The 25021-nt window shown below is 38.8% G+C and overlaps 1 protein-coding gene across 1 annotated transcript in view; it reads right to left on the bottom strand.

The window, feature by feature from the left end:
- TINAG (tubulointerstitial nephritis antigen) overlaps positions 1 to 14173 on the bottom strand; it is a 411273-nt gene extending 397100 nt beyond the window's left edge. The window contains exon 1 of the mRNA XM_053710395.1: positions 13815 to 14173. Within this exon, the coding sequence (XP_053566370.1) occupies positions 13815 to 14172 (358 nt within the window). The 5' untranslated portion in view covers position 14173. The remainder of the gene's footprint in view (positions 1 to 13814) is intronic.
- Positions 14174 to 25021: the final 10848 nt, after the last annotated feature.

Here is a 25021-nt window from a genome sequence, read left to right as displayed (position 1 = left end):
TTTGTTTTAGTTTACATCTCTAATGACCATTAACTGCACAAATTAAAAATATTGTGAAATAACTGAATTTATTTCAAAGGGAAATCCCCTAATAAAAAATGCATTTTATTTATAACCCCAAAATGTCCCGTCTACATTTATATTTTATTATTCACAGACTGTGTAAACAAAAACACTTTAACCCTTTAAGGACGCAGCTTTCAGTTTGCTCAATTGTTTTATGACGGAAAAATTCCATCATATGTTCTCAAGAGGTTAAGAAACAGTCGGCTAGATCAGTAGTTCTCAACCAAAGTGACCTCAAGGCCCGGTACATTTTAGCTGGACATGTCCAGGGCCCAGTAGTTTTATTATTTATATATATATATATATATATATATATATATATATATATATATATATATATATATATATATATATATATATATATATATATATATATTAGTAAGCAGTTCAGTGTGGGTTTAGTGGGGGCCCTGGAGTGTCGGGGTCCTGCCGAGGGTCTGTCATTGTGAGGGCCATGGAGTGTGAGGTCTGGCCCTGGAGGTTGGGGGCCCTTTCTTTGGTCATTAATGTTGGGGGTCCTGACTCTGGAGGTTGATGGGCCTGTTGGGGTAAGGGCAGGGAGGCTACCATGTTCATTTGCATAAATTTGAATACATTTGGGTCAGTGTGAGACAGTTTTCCTGGGGCCTTGATTGGTCTCAGTCTGCCCCTTGTGTGCAGTGGGGTAAGAGTGTGCTGTGGGGCATGACAGGTCAGGGCCCACCAGCAGGGCAATAACGGCCTGGTACTGGGCCAAGGCCCGGCTGTTGAGAAACCTGGGGCTAGATTACGAGTTTTGAGTTAGAGGCTATGTGGTGCTAACAAGCAGTTTTCTCTCACCGCTCACTTACCGGCAGCGCTGGTATTACAGGTTTTTACAAACCCGTCGTTAAAAGACAAGAAGTGAGCGTTGAGCAAAATTTTGCTCATTACAACACTCCAATACCAGCGCTGCTTAAGTCAGTGGTGAGCTTGTCGTACATGCTCGTACACGATTTCCCCATATGAATCAACGGGGAGAGCCAGCTGACACCTGCAAAAAGCAGCCCCATTGATTCCTATGGGGAAATAAAATTTATGTCTACACCTAACCCCCTTAACATGAACCCCGAGTCTAAACACCCCTAATCTTACACTTATTAACCCTAATCTGCCGCCCCCGACATCGCCGACACCTGCATTATATTTATTAACCCCTAATCTACCGATTCAGACACCGCTGCCACCTACATTATACTTATGAACCCCTAATCTGCTGCCCCCAACATCGCCTGCACCTACATTATATTTATTAATCCCTAATCTGCTGCCCCCAATGTCATCACCACCTACCTACACTTATTAACCCCTAATCTGCTGCCCCCAAAGTCGCTGCCACTATAATAAACATATTAACCCCTAAACTGCCGCACTCCCGCCTTGCAAACATTAGTTAAATATTATTAGCCCCTAATCTGCCGTCCCTAAAATCGACGCCACCTACCTACATTTATTAACCCCTAACCTACCGCCCCCAACGTCGCCGCCACTATATTAAAGTTATTAACCCCTAAATATAAGTCTTACCCTAACCCTAAAACCCCCTAACATAAATATAATTTAAATAAATCTAAAGAAAATTACTATCATTAACTACATTATTCCTATTTAAAACTAAATACTTACCTGTAAAATAAACCCTAAGATAGCTACAATATAACTAATAGTTACATTGTATCTAGCTTATGTTTTATTTTTATTTTTCAGGCAAGTTTGTATTTATTTTAACTAGGTAGAATAGTTATTAACTATTTAATAACTACCTAGCTAAAATAAATACAAAAGTACCTGTAAAATATAACCTAACCTAAGTTACACTAACAACTAACACTACACTATAATTAAATAAATTAACTAAATTAACAACAATTAAATCAATTAAATTAGCTAAAGTACAAAAAAAAAGCAAACACTAAAATACAGAAAATAATAAACAAAATACAAGATATTTAAACAAATTAAACCTAATCTAATAGCCCTATCAAAATAAAAAAAGCCCTCCCAAAATAAAAAACCCTAGCCTAAACTAAACTACCAATAGCCCTTAAAAGGGTCTTTTGCAGGGCATTGCCCCAAATAATCAGCTCTTTTACCTGTCAAAAAAAAATACAAACAACCCCCCAACAGTAAAGCCCACCACCCACACAACCAACCCCCCAAATAAAATACTATCTAAAAAAACACTAAGCTCCCCATTGCCCTGAAAAGGGCATTTGGATGGGCTTTGCCCTTAAAAGGGCAGTTAGCTCTTTTGCAAGCCCAAACCCTAACCTAAAAATAAAACCCACCCAATACACCCTTAAAAAAACCTAACACTAACCCCCTGAAGATTGACATACCAGGAGAAATCTTTATCCAAGCTGGGCCGAAGTCCTCAACGAAGCTGGAAGAAGTCTTCATCCAAGCCGGGCCGAAGTCCTCAACGAAGCCGGGAGAAGTCTTCATTAAAGCCAGACCGAAGTCCTCAACGAAGCTGGGAGAAGTCTTCATCCATGCTGGGCAAAGTGGGCCTCCAGACGGGCAAAAGCCTTCATCCAGATGGCATCTTCTATTTTCATTGATCCGGCACGGAGTGGGTCTATTTTCAAGACATCCGACGCGGAGCATCCTCTTCATCTGATGACTAAAGATGAATGAAGGTACCTTTAAGTGATGTCATCCAAGATGGCATCCCTTAGATTCGATTGGCTGAAGAAGTTCAAGAAGTTCAATCCTATTGGTTGATCCAATCAGCCAATAGGATTTAGCTCGCTTTCAATTGGCTGTTCCAATCAGCCAATAGAATGCGAGCTCAATCCTATTGGATTGAACTTCAATCCTATTGGCTGATTGCATCATTCAATAGGATTTTTTAGACCTTAATTCCGATTGGCTGATAGAATTCTATCAGCCAATCAGAATCTAAGGGACGCCATCTTGGATGATGTCACTTAAAGGTACTTTCATTCGTCTTTAGTCATCGGATGAAGAGGATGCTCCACGTCGGATGTCTTAAAGATGGACCCACTCCAGGCCGGATGGATGAAGATAGAAGATGCCATCTGGATGAAGACTTCTGCCCGTCTGGAGGACCACTTCACCCGGCTTGGATGAAGACTTCTCATGGCTTCGTTGAGGACTTCAGCCCGGCTTGGATGAAGACTTCTTCCAGCTTCGTTGAGGACTTCGGCCCGGCTTGGATGAAGACTTCTCCCGGTAACTCGATCTTCAGGGGGTTAGTGTTAGGTTTTATTAAGAGTGTATTAGGTAGGTTTTATTTTTAGGTTAGGGTTTGGGCTTGCAAAAGAGCTAACTGCCCTTTTAAAGGGAGCTTAGTTTTTTTAGATAGTATTTTATTTGGGGGGTTGGTTGTGTGGGTGGTGGGTTTTACTGTTGGGGGTTGTTTGTATTTTTTTTACAGGTAAAAGAGCTGATTACTTTGGGGCAATGCCCTGCAAAAGGCCCTTTTAAGGGCTATTGGTAGTTTAGTTTAAGCTAGGGTTTTTTTCATTTTGGGAGGGCTTTTCTTTAATTGGATAGGGCTATTAGATTAGGTGTAATTATTTTAAATATCTTGTAATTTGTTTATTATTTTCTGTAATTTAGTGTTTGTTTTTTTTTGTACTTTAGCTAATTTAATTGATTTAATTGTTGTTAATTTAGTTAATTTATTTAATTATAGTGTAGTGTTAGGTGTTATTGTAATTTAGGTTAGGTTTTATTTTACAGGTACTTTTGTATTTATTTTAGGTAGGTAGTTATTAAATAGTTAATAACTATTTAATAACTATTCTACCTAGTTAAAATAAATACAAACTTGCCTGTAAAATAAAAATAAAACATAAACTAGATAAATGTAACTATTAGTTATATTGTAGCTAGCTTAGGGTTTATTTTACAGGTATTTAGTTTTAAATAGGAATAATGTAGTTAATGATAGTAATTTTCTTTAGATTTATTTAAATTATATTTAAGTTAGGGGGTGTTAGAGTTAGGGTTAGACTTATATTTAGGGGTTAATAACTTTAATATAGTGGCGGCGACGTTGGGGTAGCAGATTAGGGGTTAATAAATGTAGGTATGTGGCGTCGATGTTAGGGACAGCAGATTAGGGGTTTATAATATTTAACTAATGTTTGCGAGGCGGGAGTGCGGCGGTTTAGGGGTTAATATGTTTATTATAGTGGCAGCGACATTGGGGGCGGCAGATTAGGGGTTAATAAGTGTAGGTAGGTGGCGGCGACATTGGGGCGGTAGATTAGGGATTAATAAATATAATGTAGGTGTCGGCAATGTTGGGGGCAACAGATTAGGGGTTCATAAATATAATGCAGGTGGCGGCGGTGTCCGAAGCGGCAGATTAGGGTTTAAAAATGTTATTATAGTGTTTGCGATGCGGGAGGGCCTCGGTTTAGGGGTTAATAGTTAGTTTATGGGTGTTAGTGTACTTTTTAGCACTTTAGTTAGGAATTTTATGTTACGGTGTTGTACCATAAAACTCTTAACTACTGACTTTAGAATGCGTTACGGATCTTGACAGGGTAGGGTGTACCGCTCACTTTTTGGCCTCCCAGGACAGACTCATAATATCGAAGCTATGGAAGTCCCATAGAAAAAAGACTTTACGAAGTTTAGGTAAGTTGTTTTGCGGTAAGGCCAAAGAAGTGTGAGGTGACCCTAAACCTTCAAGACTCGTAATAGCAGCTGTAGGGAAAAAGTAGCGTTAGGACCTCTTAACGCTGCTTTTTTACCCTAATGCACAACTCATAATCTAGCCAAGTGTTTTTCCCTGCTTTTCTTTTATTTAGCTTTCATCACAATCCTTTAGAAAATCTTATCAGTTTATCTATAAAAATCTCCATTTATTTTAATGGTGATATTCTGTTGAAAACCATTAGATAATTATTTCTAAAGGATTGTGATCAACACCTTAATGTTATAAGGAAAGTTTCCCTTGACATTAATTTCCACCTTGAAATGCTACACAGTCTATTTAATGTAAAGACATGCTAAATATTTATACTAGCTTGTTAATTTTAACTTTCATAAACATACAATGAAAATCCCTTTTAGTTTACTACTTTAAAAAAAATTAAATTCTGAATTGATGCTTACCTGCTACATTAATTTCTTTCATGGTGGTGAGAATTACTCTCCCTGGCCACTAGAAGGAGGCAAATATTTCCAAACTCCAAGAGCTCTATAAAACCCCTTCCACCTTACAAGAAACTAGTTTGACATATAGCCAATCAAAAAAAGGTAGGAAAATTAATAAGAGCAAAAAAGGAGCAAGGGGGAAAAAAGGTGCAAAAAGGAAAAATAAAACACCAGAAGAAAAAACTTCCAATTGACTCTTAAAACCATGGAAGAAATATATTTATCAGGTAAACATCAATTATGTTTTGTTTATTACAGGTGGTGAGAGTCTACAATACATTACTTTTGGGAAACTAATAACCAAGCAGTGAAGTCCACGAGTAATGAGGGTGGGTTAAGCATGATATAAAATTATTTTTAGTTTATCTTTTTTTTATTATTATTATTTTTATTGTGCAAAATATGAAAAGTAAGCAAAAAGAACTTAACAAAAATGACATCTACCAGAAACAACAGCCTGAAGGACTTTCCTACCAAAGGCTACTTCAGAAGAAGCAAAAATATAAAAATGGTAGAATTTAGTAAAAGTATGCAAAGAAGACCAAGTAGCTTCCTTGAAAATTTGATCTATAGAGGCTTCATTCTTAAAGGCCCAACATGTGTCAACTTATCTAGTAGAATGGACAGTTATTAGTTTAGAAGGACTCACCTTTAACTAAACCTTCTGAATCAAAAGCTTAAACCAAGAAGCCAAAGATGCAGCCATAGATTTCTGCAATTTTCTATAATCAGAAAAATGAACAAACAAACAAAAATTTGTCTGAAATCAATAGTACTTCAAAACTCTAACATCATCCAGATTGTGGAGAAATTTTGGGATTAGGACAAAAAGAAGGAACAATTCCCTTATAATATTGTCCAAAGACATTACTTTACGTAGGAAATGAAGCTTAGTTATCAAAACTGCCTTATCCTGATAAAAAAATAAGATAAGGAGGATTACAAGAAAGGACAGCCAATTCATAATCTCTCCTAGCAGAGGAGATAGATAAAAGAAACAAAACCTTCCAAGATAAAATCTTGATATCCACCCTTTGCATGGGCTAAAATGGAGGAGCCTGCAAAACCTTTAATACCAGATTAAGACTCCAGGGAGGAGAAATCGGCTTTATAACAGGCCTAATTGTGACTAAAGCATGAACAAGACACTGAATGTCAGGAAGATTAGCAATCTTCTTATGAAAAAGTACTGAAAGAACCTCTAAGATAACTGGTGGATAGACCCTTATCCAAACCATCCTGAAGAAACTGCAAAATCCTAAGAATTCTAAACAAAATGCCAGAAATACACCAAAAATATAAACCTTCCAAACCTTATGATAGATCTTCCTAGTCACAGGTTTGTGAGCCTGAATCAAAATCTTAATTACAGACTCAGAAAAATCCCTGTGTTTAAGAACTAACTGTTCAATCTCCATGCCATTAAGCTTGGAGATTTGAGATCATGATCAAAAATGGACTTTGAGAAAAAGAAAGAGGCCATGGTGGGCAACTGGACAATTGAACCTGATCTGTAAACCAAGTCCCGTGAGGCCAGGTCGGAACAATCAATATCACTGATGAACCCTCTTGTCTGATCCTGGAAATCGCCCTTGGCAGAAGAACCAGAAGAGGAAATATATAAGCTAGATAAAAAAAACACAGACCTACTAGAGCATCCAGTTTGTTGTTCAAACGTCTTGTCTTGGGATGCAAAAAAATCCTCTCAGAAAACTGAGTATGATCCCTGCACTATTTCCGAAGCATACAAAGCTGAAGAGGCCTCATGTAAAAATGAGCAAATAAAAAAGCATCCAATGCGGCAATCATTAAGCCTATAATTTCCATACAAAGAGCTACTGAAGAACACAGAACAGACTAAAGATTTGAACAAGTTGAAATTTAGGTTCAACCTTCTTTGTTGGGTCAGAGAGAGTCTCATAGAAACTGAGTTTACACTCAGAAAAGTGACTCGGCATGGTGTGAGATACATCTAAAGGAAAAGATGGAGCTTTTAAAAAGATATCCAGGCAAGGAAACAATAAATAATCTGGGCTCTTACCAAATGAAAAGAGTACTCAGAGCCTTTAAAAATATTCTGGGATCAATAGCCAGACCAAATGGAAAAGCAACAACCTGAAAATGTTTGTCTTTGAAGGCAAACCTTAGAAACTGATGATGATCCTTTAAATATATTGTGGATATAAACTGACCTTGCTGCACAAAAGGCAGAATAGTAATAATAATTTCCATCTTGAAGGTGGGAACCCTGATAAATTGGTTCAGAGCTTTTAAATCCAAAACTAGTATAAAAGTTAATTCCTTCGTTGAAACAATGAAGAGGTTTGAATAGAAACCCAACCCCTGTTCCAAAATTGTAATTGGAACAATGACTTCCATAGATATGAGATCTGAAACAGACTGAAATAAGGCTTTTGCTTTTATTGGAGCATTTAGGAACATGAGTGAGAAGAAATATTCCTCTAGGAGGCCTCACCCTGAAACCTATTCTATAACCCTGATAAACTATTTTCAGAACCCAGGGATCCTGAACAGACTAGAACCAAACCTCCTCAAAAAGGTGTAACCTGCCAACTACCAGAATATATGGATCAGAGCCGCACCTTCATGCTGACTTGGATGAGGGAGTAGGTTTCTTAGATAGTTGAGATCTATTCTAAATTGTAATTAGGCTTCCATGCTGAATTTGAAAATTCTTGTTTCTGAGAGGAGAAAGAAGATTTGTGTTCCTTACTCTGATGAAAAGAAAACATTTATTAGAAGCTTCAAATTTACCCTTAGATTTCTTGTCTTGGGGAAGAAAACCTCTTACTTCCTGTCACATTAGAAATAATAGAATCTAACCCAAAACAAAACAACATCTTTCCTTGAACAGAAAAAGATAAAAGTCTGAAGTTGGAAACCATATCAGTTGACCTGAACTTTAACCACAAAGCCCTTCTAAAAAGAACTGCTAATGCCCTACTCTTAGAACTAATTTTAATTATGTCATTAAGTGCATCACAAATTAAATCATTGGAAGACTTCAGTAAACCCAAAAGGTTTAGAAAATATTAATTAGCAGAATAATCCTAACACTGCACAGAAAGACTCTCCAACCAAACCAAGGAAGCCGTAGCTACACAGGAAACACTAACTGCTGGTCTTAAAGGCACAGTTCACCCAAAATAATTCTCACCTTTAAATTGTTCCCAATGATCGATGATTTTATCTGCTTGAGTGATCCTTTACCCCTATTTTGGCATTTGAAATAGCTGATTTAGCTTGTGGTACCCCCACCTATACTGAAAGTTTCTATACTGGAGTCTAGGCTATTGAATAGCCTAATAAACAAAGCCAGCAGAAGAAATTACACTCTCAGTGGGGTGCAGGAAAGTTAAATAATAAAATGATTATTTTTTATTGTTCTCTCTAAGTATTGAGCTTTGGTTTTACAGACAAATATAAGATAAAGAAGCAAGTCTGCATATGATATAACCTGAAAATCAACCCATTGTAATAATTGTAACAAATTGTAATAAAAGCACAAACCAGCTACTTCATATACACAAATAAACCTTTAAATTTAATTTCTCATACATATACTCTGCAGCTGGTATAAAAACTCATTGAAAATACATTAACATAATAAAAAAAATAATTTTACAGTGTACTGTCCATTTAAAAGAAAACCTGCTTGCTAAAAAATCCTCCTATGAAAAGATTCCAATTTTCTATCCATAGGATCCTTAAAAAAAGAACTATATTCCAAAGGAATGGTAATACACCTAGCCAAGGTATATATAGCCCCATCCACCTTAGGAACTGTTTTTCAAAGCTCAACATTAGAAGTTGGCAAAGTATACATAATCCTACCTGAAGGATTAAAAAGGATGCCAAGCTTTGATCAACCCTTGGTAACTATCTCAGAGACAGTATTAAGTACAGGAAAAAAATCTGGAGACTTACCAGTAGGTTTAAAAATTTAATTGAAACATTCAACAGAGTTCTCTTCAGAAACCTTAGGTTCTTTAAAACCTAAAGTACAAAACACCTCTTTTAAAATGGAGCAAATATGATCAACCTTATACAGAAAAGATGATGACTCAGAATCATGATCAAAAACAGACTCCTTATTATCAGATGATATCTCACCCTAAGAGGATAAATCTGCTGAGCCAGGATCAAAAACACTGTAATACAGGCATAGAGCTAGAAGAGAGTAAATCCTGAACTTACCTTTCACGCTTACTTGAAGCGGGAATAAACACCAGCATTTACAGCATTTACAGATACAGAAGAGTAAACAGTAGGAGGGCAGATACCTTTAAAAGCAAGAGCAGCATTAGTCTGGTTAGAATGCATAATAAGATTTAAACAAGGATTGCACATATGAGCTGAAGGCAACACATCAGCAAGTTTACAATAAACACATTTTACATTGGTAGGAACGTGTTCAAAGTAATTAGCTTCTAAAGAGGTTACAGAGACAGACAAAGAAGGCTCCATGATAAGTGAAAACTACAAAAGTAGAAAGCACATATACACAATGCTATATCCCCAAAAAAGAGCTCTTGAAGCAAGAGAAAACTTACTCCCTCCAAGCAAAAATACCTGCATGCGCTATATCCACTAGCAAATGTACCCAAACCCGGCAAATCATCATGCACAGATGAGCCAGCAGGCTCAAACTCACTGAGCTGACGCGCGCTAACATGTGTAAAAAATGGAATGGGTAATAGAGCCTTATAAATTAAAAGGAGGCATGCAACAAGAAAAATACCTATTAAATACTGTCCCAAGGCTACTGAGTGCAATAAAGTACAAACTAAATTAAACTAAATGAGTGTCCCTAAATAAAAATATGTACTTACCCATAGGCACCCAACTACTGCACATCTTCTAACCAGGATCCAGGAGATAGCCAAACCAGTGATGAAACATACTAGCAGATTATATGGAATAGGAGAATACCGATGACCCAACAAAAGGTGGCTAAGGACAGGTCCCTGCAACACCTGCCGAAGGCTTATGACTACCTCCCATAGGGTAGTAAATGTGCCCATACTCTCAATACATCCCTCCATCTAGCAGTAGCTCTCTGAGGGGAAATGGGCTTCAAATCACAGAAAACTTTAGAAGCTTCATTCTTCTCCTTCCTCCAACAGATGCTAAGGCAAGTTTCTAGTAAGGTGGGATGGGTTTTATAGAGTTCTTGGGGGTTGGGAATATTTGTCTCCTACTAGTGGCCTAGGAAGAGTAATTCCCAGGACTAATAGATTGTGGACTCTCACTACCTGTATGAACAAAAAAATAATTTATTCTTACCTAATAAATGTATTTCTTTCATGGTGGTAGTTTTATGTTTCTTTTTTTCACATTATATATATATATATATATATATATATATATATATATATATATATATATATATATATATATATATATATATATATATATATATATATATATATATATATATAGACAAACAATTAACTACTATGAATAAATGAATGAATAAGTAAATTAATGAATGAACTCTGAAAGGTATGTTGATGGGATTATATCTATAAACAATGAATGTTACTAATTTTTATAGCACACTATTGCTTAGATAGCAAGTGGAGAGCAAAAATATTAGCGATATTGAGCTACAGGGAGTGCAGAATTATTAGGCAAGTTGTATTTTTGAGGATTAATTTTATTATTGAACAACAACCATGTTCTCAATGAACCCAAAAAACTCATTAATATCAAAGCTGAATAGTTTTGGAAGTAGTTTTTAGTTATAGCTATTTTAGGGGGATATCTGTGTGTGCAGGTGACTTATTGTGCATAATTATTAGGCAACCTAACAAAAAACAAATATATACCCATTTCAATTATTTATTTTTACCAGTGAAACCAATATAACATCTCAACATTCACAAATATACATTTCTGACATTCAAAAACAAAACAAAAACAAATCAGTGACCAATATAGCCACCTTTCTTTGCAAGGACACTCAAAAGCCTGCCATCCATGGATTCTGTCAGTGTTTTGATCTGTTCACCATCAACATTGCATGCAGCAGCAACCACAGCCTCCCAGACACTGTTCAGAGAGGTGTACTGTTTTCCCTCCTTGTAAATCTCACATTTGATGATGGACCACAGGTTCTCAATGGGGTTCAGATTAGGGGAACAAGGAGGCAATGTCATTAGATTTTCTTCTTTTATACCCTTTCTTGCCAGCCACGCTGTGGAGTACTTGGACGCGTGTGATGGAGCATTGTCCTGCATGAAAATCATGTTTTTCTTGAAGGATGCAGACTTCTTCCTGTACCACTGCTTGAAGAAGGTGTCTTCCAGAAACTGGCAGTAGGACTGGGAGTTGAGCTTGACTCCATCCTCAACCCGAAAAGACCCCACAAGCTCATCTTTGATGATACCAGCCCAAACCAGTACTCCACCTCCACCTTGCTGGCGTCTGAGTCGGACTGGAGCTCTCTGCCCTTTACCAATCCAGCCACGGGCCCATCCATCTGGCCCATCAAGACTCACTCTCATTTCATCAGTCCATAAAACCTTAGAAAAATCAGTCTTGAGATATTTCTTGTCAAAGTCTTGACGTTTCAGCTTGTGTGTCTTGTTCAGTGGTGGTTGTCTTTCAGCCTTTCTTACCTTGGCCATGTCTCTGAGTATTGCACACCTTGTGCTTTTGGGCACTCCAGTGATGTTGCAGCTCTGAAATATGGCCAAACTGGTTGCAAGTGGCATATTGTCAGCTGCACGCTTGACTTTTCTCAGTTCATGGGCAGTTATTTTGCGCCTTGGTTTTTCCACACGCTTCTTGCGACCCTGTTGACTATTTTGAATGAAACGCTTGATTGTTCGATAATCACGCTTCAGAAGCTTTGCAATTTAAAGAGTGCTGCATCCCTCTGCAAGATATCTCACTATTTTTTACTTTTCTGAGCCTGTCAAGTCCTTCTTTTGACCCATTTTGCCAAAGGAAAGGAAGTTGCCTAATAATTATGCACACCTGATATAGGGTGTTAATGTCATTAGACCACACCCCTTCTCATTACAGAGATGCACATCACCTAATATGCTTAATTGGTAGTAGGCTTTCGAGCCTATACAGCTTGGAGTAAGACAACATGCATAAAGAGGATGATGTGGTCAAAATACTCATTTGCCTAATAATTCTGCACTCCCTGTATATTGCAAGTCACTGGACTGAGCACTGTTAACACACAATATTGCCAATATTTTTGTGCTCCATGTGTAATCTAAGCCTTAACCATCTAGGTTGTGCACTATTCTTTGTGCAAGGTTGCAAAAAATATAACAAACCCTGCGGTGTCCGTTGTGCTCCACTTGTAACCTAGCCCTTTGCTTTTACAAAGTGGTCCTAAAAGCTTGATCAGAGATGGTAGTGGAAGGTAGCTGAGTTCTTATTTACAATATGTAACACAGCTCAACAATAAGAGCTGATGTTAAAGATTCCAAAATGATTTTGCTTGCAGATTGTTTAAACATTTTCTTCTCCATGTCTATATATACAACTTTATGATATTAAATGTTAACACATGTAACCTCTAAATTAAATGGTATTTCTTTACATCATAAGCAAACTACCATGAAACAGTTACATTTATTTATTTGGATATGTTAAAATGAATTCAACATATTGCAATACTTGTTCATAAAAGTTAATTTGTATTATATTCTATTTCTATTCTATTCTATAAACCTTATTAATGCTCTAACATGAATTACACAATGTCACAAAAACATAACATTTTATAAAACTTGTAAGATTTTTATGCTTTTCAGTGGCAGCTTGATAATATGGAGAAATGTTTTATTTATAATTCCGTGGATTGAGCAATCAGTGTTCTTGTGCTACAAATGCAAATTATTCAGTACTCCTTGTATTTCTTCCCATGTTTCAGTTCATTTGTAATTTTCCAATCTAACATCAACATTTTTAGAAAAAAAAAAATTCTAACTTAATAAAAAAAGCTCAAACAATGTCAAAATATAAATGTAGCATTCTTATTAATAACCCTTATATATTTATAGTATGACTAACATAATTTTTGTATGTATTTAGTTATTTATTTAATAAACCAATGCTTTTAATACTTGTTTGTGCTATTGTGGCTGGCTAAATATAAACTAATCTATTCATTAATTGAAAATACATTTTTTATGCAAATCTCCTAATGAATCTACATCTTTGCATTTAGATTTTTAGAGATATTTGCCTGAAAAACTAATATACACATGAATACACATGAATGTCAAACATATAAGCACAAAAAACAGTACATTTGTTCTCTAAATATTATACACTGCAGACAGATACAATACAAACATTCTTTGAATCAAAGGTCAAAGTCTAGAAACTGTTTATAATATTGTCAGCATACAGTGCACATTTCTTTAGGGTTGTAAATGTTGAAATTATATACTGATTTTGTTGAACTGGTTCAATTTAAAAATAGTAAGTTTTCTTGTGAATTGGTTAGTACATATCTACTATAAGAAATACATAAACTACTACTGATTATGAGGTATAAATCTGGTCAGTAATTAAATATAATTATAAAGTTATATACTTACCTTCTTTAGTGAGAGTAGGAAATACAGTACTTGTTTGAAGCACTGGGTAATCCCTTTCTTTGCAAGCCAACCAAAAATCTGGGCAGCAGTCAATATGCCCTTCTGATTCCTGGTCACAAAAATTATCACAATAACATGTTGTATTTTTCCATGAATAATGGTAACTGCATTCATCATTCCTACTTGAGCAACATCCACTTGTGGAACAGTAGTTTTCAAAATCCACAGCTCGTTTTGTTCTGAAACCCCTAAAAAGTCTTTGCTCCTCAACAGAATATAAATTTACATTTAAGTTCCTTCCAGAAACAAAATAATTTGCAGCAAAGAAGTACAAAAGTATATTGCACACTAGGAACATGTTTAAAACTTGGTAAAACAATGTTATTCTGTGTTGTAAGACTAAAAAAGTGTGTGAGTTGTAAATTACAAATACTATATAACTTTGCGTAGCATGAACTTTTTCAGGTAATTCTAATTAACAATTAACCATAGTTATCAAATGATCAACTATAATGAATGAAGCTATAAATGTTATGCACTGTGAACCTTGAACAGTCAACACTAATTTGACATATCAGCTAAAGGATACTAAACATGAAATTCCTGCTTTAAAATATTTATTTACAATTTTGAACATAATTAAAGATTTAATTATAATAATGTTTAAAGAATTTATAAAGGCTGCAAAAACATTTATAGCAATTCAACTTCCTACTTTTATTTTTTTCTTCATTTTTTTCCAATTTGTTATTTAATGTTTTTACATTTTACTGCAGTCAAATATCCTTGTTGCCTAATTCAAAAGTATGGGTGTTAATTATTTGTGTGTCTCATAGGAGCCCTGAAATTCAAAACCTCAGTTGCTCAGGTGAGATATTCTAATTGATTCTCCAACACTGTGAGATCCCTCATGAAATTTTTAAAAGGTAGATTTTGCTTAGCTTCTTCCCTGCATTTCTGTATGTGAAGGAGAGATAAGCCCAATACAATATAGTAGTAGTACAGTTTTGCTGCAATTACACTTTGTGCTTTCTATTTTGTATTTTATTCTGTACACAGCAGTGTATTAAGGATTGTGATTTTACAAATTCTGATTATGCCTTCACAGTTTCTGTGTAACTTTAACAAATTAGGCTTATACTTTGTATATTTATGTGTATATTTTACAAATTAGAATGCACTTTGCATGTCTTTTATTTAAACTAAAACATAAAAACTGTCAGCTTCAGTTTGCAAGAGAGCAACATTACTTTCTATGGGCCAGATAATCAAACATTCTCTAGTTTGGAGAGAGATTATAGTGCTGACTTCACAGGGGCAAAACTCACTGAATTTTCTAAGAAAAGGGGAAGAACCTAGAAATCCCAGAGAGATGAGAGATGTCTTCCATAGTAAGTAATGAATCTCAGATATACAACATTGCACATGGGATAGAGAAGGTAACTGGAGAACCCCTGGGACTGATACAAAGGGATAGACTTAACAATTAGTGGATGCTGCTATCTACCCCCGTAGTTTCAGGTTCCCCTGAAACGTAAGTTAAGAAGCAGCGGTCTTAAGACCGCTGCTCATTTACTCATTCGCCACCTCTGAGGTGGTGGATAGCAACCATCCTGTTCAGATGCGATCGGGATGATTGACACCTCCTGCTAACGGCCAATTTGCCGCAAATGTGCAGGGGGCAGTATTGCACTAGAATTTTACACAAAATGCTTGTTAAATGATAAATGACAACAGTGTATGCTGTCGGCATTTATCGATGTTGGGCCCAAAGGCTCCATTTGCATCAATTTCAAATTAAACTGAAATGTTTTCACTACAAATTATCTTGATTGTGTCTATATTTGAGTTAAATTACTTTTCTGTTAGTTAAAATAAGTGTTTTGTGAAATTTTAGCAAAATTCCCCTGAATATAGCTGGTGAGACAAATTAGTGAGACCAGTTTGTTTAAAAAGCTTACAAAATTTCAAAAGACTTGGGAGAGAGCTTCATATACACTCTCCCCTGTTCAGCCCAGGGAACTGCCCTGTCCCTCCCACTTTCTCAATCTGTCAGTTTACAATGGAGAAAATACAAAGTGCAATGTAATTTGTAAAAGATACACAAAAATATACAAAGTATGATCCTAAGTTATTAAAGGGCAAATGATACAAATGTATATAAGGTCATTAGGTCAGAGCAGGATGAACTTTTGTTACAAAGGGATCTTTAAAAATTATAAGTATGTGCAGGTAAATAGAAAATGAGATTTAATACTGGTAAATGCAAGGTTCTACATTTTGGAAGTAAAAATAAGCAGGCAATGCTTTTTTTAAATGGGACAAGACTTAGTCAAACAGAGAAAGAAAGGGATTTGGGAGTAGTAATAGATAACAAGCTAAAGATGGGTGCACAATGCAGGGCAGTGGCTTCTAAGGATAATATGATACTAGCATGTATTAAAACAGGCATTGAATTCAAGGGAGGAAAGCATAATTCTGTCACTATATAAATCCCTGGTAAGACCTCACCTTGAGGATGGAGTACAGTTTTGGGGACCGATCTCAAAAAAGACATTGCAGACCTAGAAAAAGTTCAGAGAAGAGACACAAAGCTAATAAGGCAAATGGAGAATTTAAGCTATGAGGAGAGGTGAGCCAAACTGGGTCTGTTTTCTTTAGAAAAAACAGAATTTATGCTTACCTGATAAATTTCTTTCTCTTGTGATGTATCGAGTCCACGGATTCATCCATACTTGTGGGATATTCTCCGTCCCTACAGGAAGTGGCAGAGAGAGCACCCACAGCAGAGCTGTCTATATAGCTCCTCCCTTAGCTCCATCCCCCAGTCATTCGACCGAAGGCTAGGAAGAAAAAGGAGAAACTATAGGGTGCAGTGGTGACTGAAGTTTTTTAAATAAAAAAATACTACCTGTCTTAAATAGACAGCGCGGGCCGTGGACTCAATACATCACAAGAGAAAGAAATTTATCAGGTAAGCATAAATTCTGTTTTCTCTTGTATGATGTATCGAGTCCACGGATTCATCCATACTTGTGGGATACCAATACCAAAGCTTTAGGACACGGATGAAGGGAGGGACAAGACAGGTTCCTTAAACAGAAGGCACCACTGCTTGTAGAACCTTTCTCCCAAAAATAGCCTCCGAAGAAGCAAAAGAATCGAATTTGTAAAATTTGGAAAAAGTATGAAGCGAAGACCAAGTCGCTGCCTTACAAATCTGTTCAACAGAAGCCTCATTTTTAAAAGCCCATGTGGAAGCCACTGCTCTAGTAGAATGAGCAGTAATTCTTTCAGGAGGCTGCTGGCCAGCAGTCTCATAAGCCATACAGATGATGCTTTGCAGCCAAAAAGAAAGAGAGGTAGCCGTAGCCTTTTGACCTCTCCGCTTACCAGGATAGACAACAATTAATGAAGATGTTTGACAGAAATCTTTGGTTGCTTGTAAGTAGAACTTTAAAGCAAGAACCACATCAAGATTGTGCAGCAGACGTTCCTTCTTTGAAGAAGGATTAGGACACAGCGAAGGAACAGCAATGTCCTGATTGATATCCCTATTAGAAACAACCTTAGGAAGGAATCCAGGTTGGTACGTAAAACCACCTTATCTGCATGGAAAATAAGATAAGGTGAGTCACACTGTAAAGCAGATAACTCAGAAACTCTTCGAGCCGAAGAGATAGCTACTAAAAACAAAACTTTCCAAGATAGAAGCTTAATATCTATGGAAAGCATAGGTTCAAACGGAACCCCTTGAAGAACTTTAAGAACCAAGTTTAGGCTCCATGGTGGAGCAACAGGTTTAAATACAGGCTTGATCCTGACCAAGGCCTGACTAAACGCTTGAACGTCTGGGACATCTGCCAGATGTTTGTGTGAAAGAATAGACAAAGCAGATATTTGTCCCTTTAAGGAACTAGCTGATAATCCCTTCTCCAATCCTTCTTGGAGAAAAGAAAAAAATCTAGGAATCCCAATCTTACTCCATGAGTAACCCTTGGATTCACACCAACAAAGATATTTGCGCCACATCAGATTTTCCTGGTGACAGGCTTTCTAGCCTGAAAAAGGGTATCAATGACCGACTCAGAGAAACCACGCTTTGATAGAATCAGGCGTTCAATCTCCAAGCAGTCAGATGCAGAGAAATTTGATTTAGATTCTTGAATGGACCTTGGATTAGAAGGTCCTGCCTCATTGGCAGAGTCCACGGTGGAACAGATGACATGTCCACCAGGTCTGCATACCAAGTCCTGCGTGGCCATGCAGGCACTATCAGAATCACTGAAGGTCTCTCCTGTTGATTCTGGCAACCATACATGGGATGAGAGGAAACGGTGGAAATACATTGAAGGACCAGGGCACTGCAAGAGCATCTATCAGTACCGCCTAGGGATCCCTGGACCTGGACCAGTAATGCGGAAGTTTGGCGTTCCGTCGGGATGCCATCAGATCCAATTCTGGTGTGCCCCATAGCTGAGTCAGCTGGGCAAATACCTCCGGATGGAGCTCCCACTCCCCTGGAGGAAAAGTCGGAAATCCGCCTCCCAGTTCTCTACCCTTGGGATATGGATTCCTGAGAGATGGCAAGAGTGATCCTCCGCCCATCGGATAATTTTGGTTACCTCCATCATCGCTAGAGAACTCTGTGTTCCTCCTTGATGATTGATATAGGCTACAGTCGTGATGTTGTCCGACTGAAATCTGATGAATTTGTCTGCAGCTAGCTGAGGCCACGCCTGAAGCGCATTGAATATCGCTCTCAGTACTAGAATGTTTATCGGGAGGAGAGATTCCTCCGGAGACCATAAACCCTGTGCTTTCAGGGATTTCCAGACTGCACCCCAGCCTAGCAGGCTGGCATCTGTCGTTACTATGAGCCACTCTGGCCTTCGGAAACACATTCCCTGAGACAGGTGGTCCTGAGACAACCACCAGAGAAGAGAATCTCTGGTCTCTTGGTCCAGATGCAGTTGAGGAGATAAATTTGCATAATCCCCATTCCACTGTTTGAGCATGCATAGTTGCACTGGTCTGAGGTGTAGGCGGGCATAAGGAACTATGTCCATTGCCGCTACCATAAGTCCGATTACCTCCATACACTGAGCCACTGATGGCCGAGGAATGGAATGAAGAGCGCGGCAAGTGATTAAAAGTTTTGATTTTCTGAACTCTGTGAGAAATATTTTCATTTCTACCAAGTCTATCAGAGTCCCTAGGAAGGAAACTCTTGTGAGAGGGACGAGAGAACTCTTTTTTATGTTCACCTTCCACCCGTGAGATCTCAGAAAAGCCAACATGATGTCTGTGTGGGACTTGGCTAGCTGGAAAATCAATGCCTGAATTAAGATGTTGTCTAGATAAGGTGCCGCTGCTATACCCCGCGGTCTTAGAACCGCCAAAAGGGACCCTAGCACCTTTGTGAAAATTCTGGGAGCCGTGGCCAACCCGAAGGGAAGGGCCACAAACTGGTAATGCGTGTCCAGAAAGGCGAATATGAGGAATTGATGATGATTTCTGTGAATAGGGATGTGTAGATACGCAATCCTTTAAGTCCACGGTAGTCATATATTGACCCTCCTGGATCAGAGGAAGAATAGTCCAAATAGTCTCCATCTTGAAAGATGGTACTCTGAGGAATATGTTTAGAATTTTGAGATCCAAGACTGGCCTGAAAGTTCGCTCTTTTTTGGGAACCACAAACAGGCTGGAGTAAAAACCTAGCCCTTGTTCCGCTCTTGGAATGGGGCAAATCACTCCCATGGTATGTAGGTCTTCTACACAGCGTGAGAACGCCTCTCTCTTTGTCTGGTTTGCAGACAATTGAGAAAGGTGAAATCTCCCCCTTGGGGGGGAGTCTTTGAAGTCCAGAAGATATCCTTGGGACACAATTTCTAAAGCCCAGGAAATGTGAACATTTCTTGCCCAAGCCTGAGCAAAGAGAGAGAGTCCCGGATTGGGGGCTACCCCTTCATGCTGTCTTAGAGGCAGCAGCAGGCTTCTTGGCCTGTTTACCTTTGTTCCAAGCCTGGTTAGGTCTCCAGACTGACTTGGATTGGACAGAATTCCCCTCTTGCTTTGCTGCAGGGGAAGCTGAAGTGGGACCACCCTTGAAGTTCCGAAAGGAACGAAAATTATTTTGTTTGGTCCTCATCTTATTTGTTTTATCCTGAGGGAGGGCATGGCCTTTCCCTCCAGTGATGTCTGAAATAATTTCTTTCAGTGCAGGCCCAGATAGGGTCTTTCCTTTGAAAGGGATGTTCAACAATTTAGATACATCAGCAGACCAGGACTTAAGCCATAATGCCATAATGCCCTGCATGCTAAAATGGCAAAACCTGAATTCTTTGCCGCTTATTTAGCCATTTGGAAAGCGGCATCTGTAATGAAAGAATTAGCCAACTTAAAGGCCTTAATTCTATACATAATATTCTCTAATGGAGTCTCCACCAGGAGAGCCTCTTCTAGAGCCTCAAACCAGAAAGCAGCTGCAGTAGTTACAGGAACAATGCAGGCAATAGGTTGGAGAAAAAAACCTTGATGAACAAAAATTTTGTTTATGAGACCCTCTAATTTTTTTAACCATAGGATCTTTGAAAGCACAACTGTCTTCGATAGGTATAGTTGTATGCTTAGCAATATTAGAAATAGCTCCCTCCACCTTAGGAACAGTCTGCCACGAGTCCTGTATGGTGTCAGATATGGGAAACATTTTCTTAAAAACAGGAGGGGGAGCGAACGGAATACCTGGTCTATCCCACTCTTAGTAACAATAGTCACAATCCTCTAAGGGACTGGAAAAACATCAGTGTAAACAGGAACCTCTAAGTATCTGTCCATTTTACACAATCGTCTAGAGTCGCTAATACCTCCCTGAGCAATAAGCGGAGGTGTTCAAGCTTAAATTTAAAGGCTGTCATATCAGAATCTGTCTGAGGGAGCGTCTTTCCTGAATCAGAAATCTCTCCCTCAGATAACAAATCCCTTACCTCTACTTCAGAACATTGTGAGGGTATATCGGAAACGGCTACTAAAGCATCAGACGGCTCAGCATTTGTTCTTAACCCAGAGCTGACACGCTTTCCTTGTAAACCAGGCAGTTTAGAGAAAACCTCTGTGAGGGTTTTATTCATAACTGTGGCCATGTCTTGTAAAGTAAATGAATTAGACGTACTAGAGGTACTTGGCGTCACTTGTGCGGGCGTTTCTGGTTGTGACACTTGGGGAGAGCTAGATGCTAAACCCTCATTTCCTTCTAACTGAGAATCATATATTGCAATATTTTTAAGTGCTAAATAGTGATATCATGATCCTAAAAATTTGGGTTCGCGAACAGCGAAAGTAAACTTCCCCAAAAGTTTGCAAACGGGCAAACCGGGCGAACTGCCATAGACTTCAATGGGCAGGCGAATTTTAAAACCCACAGGGACTCTTTCGGGCCACAATAGTGATGGAAAAGTTGTCAATAGTGATGGAAAAGTTGTTTCAAGGGGACTAACACCTGGACTCCATGGAAAATTACATAGTTGATGCAGAGTCTGGTTTTAAGCCATAAAGGGCATAAATCACCTAACATTCCTAAATTGTTTGGAATAACGTGCTTTAAAACATCAGGTATGGTGTTGTATCGATCAGGTAGTGTAAGGGTTACGCCCGCTTCACAGTGACAGACCAAACTCCCGCAGCGGGTACAACATCATCATCATCACACCTTACGTCCATGTGTGTAATGCTGCCTGACTGAGACATATCCCTGTTATCTACATCCTCTGGCAATAATGGTTGTGCATCACTCATTTCTTCCAACTGATGTGTAAATAACTCCTCTGACAGATCAAGTGAAGCGGTAGTGTTGGTAGTGGCGGCAGGCGGGCGAGTGGTAACTTGAGAGGTACCCGAAGCTAAGCTGGAGGAGGATGGTGCATCAAGGTTCCGAGCGGAAGCTGTAGAAGATTGGGTGTCCTGTGTTAGCCAGTCAACTATGTCCTCAGAAATGTTCGAGTTCGGGGTACATGGCCTCTGAACACTGGGCATTATTCTAGGGCCAAAGGGAATCACAGCACCTCGAAAAGGACGGCCCCTGCGGGGTGGCCTGCCTCTGCCTGTCATTTTTTTTTTCGATTGGTGGTACTATGCGTGCAAGCTACTGTGACAACAGATATGAGTAGCACTGTGCACTGGCAGAAGTTGGCAGAGTAGACGCTGTAGGCCTGACACACACGCTTGCAGACAACTAACTGCAACTCAATCTATTACATTCAAAATTGTATTTTTTTTTTAAATGTACACTACTGTTACACCAGATATGAGTTGCACTGGGGTGACACTGTACCCTGGCAGGCACTGAAACGCACACGTGTGAAGGAAACTGACTGCTATTATTTAACACAGTCAAAAAAGTTTTTTTTTTTTTTTTTAAATCTACACTACTGTTACACCAGATTTGAGTTGCACTGGGGTGACACTGTGCCCTGGCAGGCAGGCCCTGAAACGCACACGTGTGAAGGAAACTGACTGCTATTATTTAACACAGTCAAAAAAGTGTTGTTTTTTTAAATCTACACTAGTGCTACACCAGATATGAGTTGCACTGGGGTGACACTGTGCCCTGGCAGGCAGGCACTGAAACGCACACGTGTGAAGGAAACGGACTGCTATTATTTAACACAGTCAAAAAAGTGTTTGTTTTTTTTTAAAGCTACACTACTGTTACACCAGATATGAGTTGCACTGGGGTGACACTGTGCCCTGACAGGCAGGCACTTAAACCCACACGTGTGAAGAAAACGGACTGCTATTATTTAACACAGTCAAAAAAGTGTTGTTTTTTTTTTTAAATCTACACTACTGTTACACCAGATATGAGTTGCACTGGCGTGACACTGTGCCCTGGCAGGCAGGCCCTGAAACGCACACGTGTGAAGGAAACTGACTGCTATTATTTAACACAGTCAAAAAAGTGTTGTTTTTTTAAAATCTACACTACTATTACACCAGATATGAGTGGTGGCACTGGGCAAGTGGGCACAGTATACGCTGTGAGCCTGACACACACACTGGCAGGTAGGCAACTGCAATTAGTTTACACAGGAAAAAAAAAAAAAAAAGCAGACTGGGGTGCTGTCCTTACAGCAGAGATCAGATGAGTCCTTCAGGACTGTAGTGGACACTGAATACACTAGCCTAGCTATCAATTTCCCTATTAAATCAGCAGCAGCTACACTGTCCCTCCTCTCACTAAGACTGCAGCTTCCAAATGAATCTAAAATGGAGGTAGGAGGATCTGGGAGGGAGTGTCTGCCGCTGATTGGCTGTAATGTTTCTGCTGACTGTGAGGTAAAGGGTCAAAGTTTACTCAATGATGAAGAATAGGGGGCGGATCGAACATCGCATATGTTCGCCCACTGTGGTCGAATGCGAACATGCTATGTTTGCCGGGAACTATTCGCCGGCGAACTATTCGCAACATCAATATTCACAGGTAAGTTTATAATTATTTTAACTAGGTAGACTAGTTAGTAAATAGTTATTAACTATTTAATAATTACCTATAGTGATGTCGCGAATAGTTCGCCGGCGAATAGTTCCCGGCAAACATAACATGTTTGTGTTCGCCGTGGTGGGCGAACATATGCGATGTTCGATCCGCCCCCTATTCTTCATCATTGAGTAAACTTTGACCCTTTACCTCACAGTCAGCAGGCACATTACAGCCAATCAGCAGCAGACCCTCCCTGCCAGACCCTCCCACCTCCTGGACAGCATCCGTTTTAGATTCATTTGGAAGCTGCATTATTAGTGTGAGGAGGGACAGTGTAGCTTCTGCTGATTTAATAGGGAAATTGATAGCTAGGCTAGTGTATTTAGTGTCCACTACAGTCCTAAAGGACTCATCTGATCTCTGAGGTAAAGACAGCACCCCAAAAAGCCCTTTTTAGGGCTAGAACATGTCTGCTTTTTTTTTTTTCCTGTGTAATCTAATTACAGTTGCCTGCCTGCCAGAGTGTGTCAGGCTCACAGCGTATACTGTGCCCACTTGCCCAGTGCCACCACTCATATCTGGTGTAACAGTAGTGTACATTTAAAAAAACACACACTTTTTTGACTGTGAAATAATAGCAGACAGCTGCCAGTACCCAAGATGGCCGCCAAAAAGGCAGATGGGGAGGGTTAGAGAGCTGTTTTGGGGGAGATTAGGGCGGTTGGGGGCTAAGGGGGGGATGCTACACCACATCATATGTAAATTTGCTAAAAAAAATATAAAAAATAAATAAAAACCTTTTATTTTAGTACGGGCAGACTTTCTGCCAGTACTTAAGATGGCGGGGACAATTGTGGGGTGGGGGAGGGAAGGGAGCTGTTTGGGAGGGATCAGGGGGTCTGATGTGTCAGGTGGGAGGCTGTTCTCTACACTAAAGCTAAAATTAACCCTGCAAGCTCCCTACAAACTACCTAATTAACCCCTTCACTGCTAACCATAACACACGTGTGATGCGCAGCAGCATTTAGCGGCCTTCTAATTACCAGAAAGCAACGCCAAAGTCATATATGTCTGCTATTTCTGAACAAAGGGGATCCCAGAGAAGTATTTACAACCATTTGTGCCTTAATTGCACAAGCTGTTTATAAATGATTTCAGTGAGAAACCTAAAATTGTGAAAAATTTAACGTTTTTTTTTTATTTGATCGCATTTGGCGGTGAAATGGTGGCATGAAATATACCAAAATGGGCATAGATCAATACTTTGGGTTGTCTACTACACTACACTTAAGCTAAAATTAACTCTACAAGCTCCCTACATGCTCCCTAATTAACCCCTTCACTGCTGGGCATAAAACACGTGTGGTGCGCAGTGGCATTTAGCAGCCTTCTAATTACCAAAAAGCAACGCCAAAGTTTGTTTGGTCCTCATCTTATTTGTTTTATCCTGAGGGAGGGCATGGCCTTTCCCTCTAGTGATATCTGAAATAATTTCTTTCAGTGCAGGCCCGGATAGGGTCTTTCCTTTGAAAGGGATGTTCAACAATTTAGATACATCAGCAGACCAGGACTTAAGCCATAATGCCATAATGCCCTGCATGCTAAAAGGGCAAAACCTGAATTCTTTGCCGCTTATTTAGCCATTTGGAAAGCGGCATCTGTAATGAAAGAATTAGCCAACTTAAAGGCCTTAATTCTATCCATAATATTCTCTAATGGAGTCTCC

This window comes from Bombina bombina, chromosome 4 (assembly GCF_027579735.1).
Source record: "Bombina bombina isolate aBomBom1 chromosome 4, aBomBom1.pri, whole genome shotgun sequence".
Taxonomy (NCBI): Eukaryota; Metazoa; Chordata; class Amphibia; order Anura; family Bombinatoridae; genus Bombina; species Bombina bombina.
This window is presented reverse-complemented; position numbering and strand designations above follow the sequence as displayed.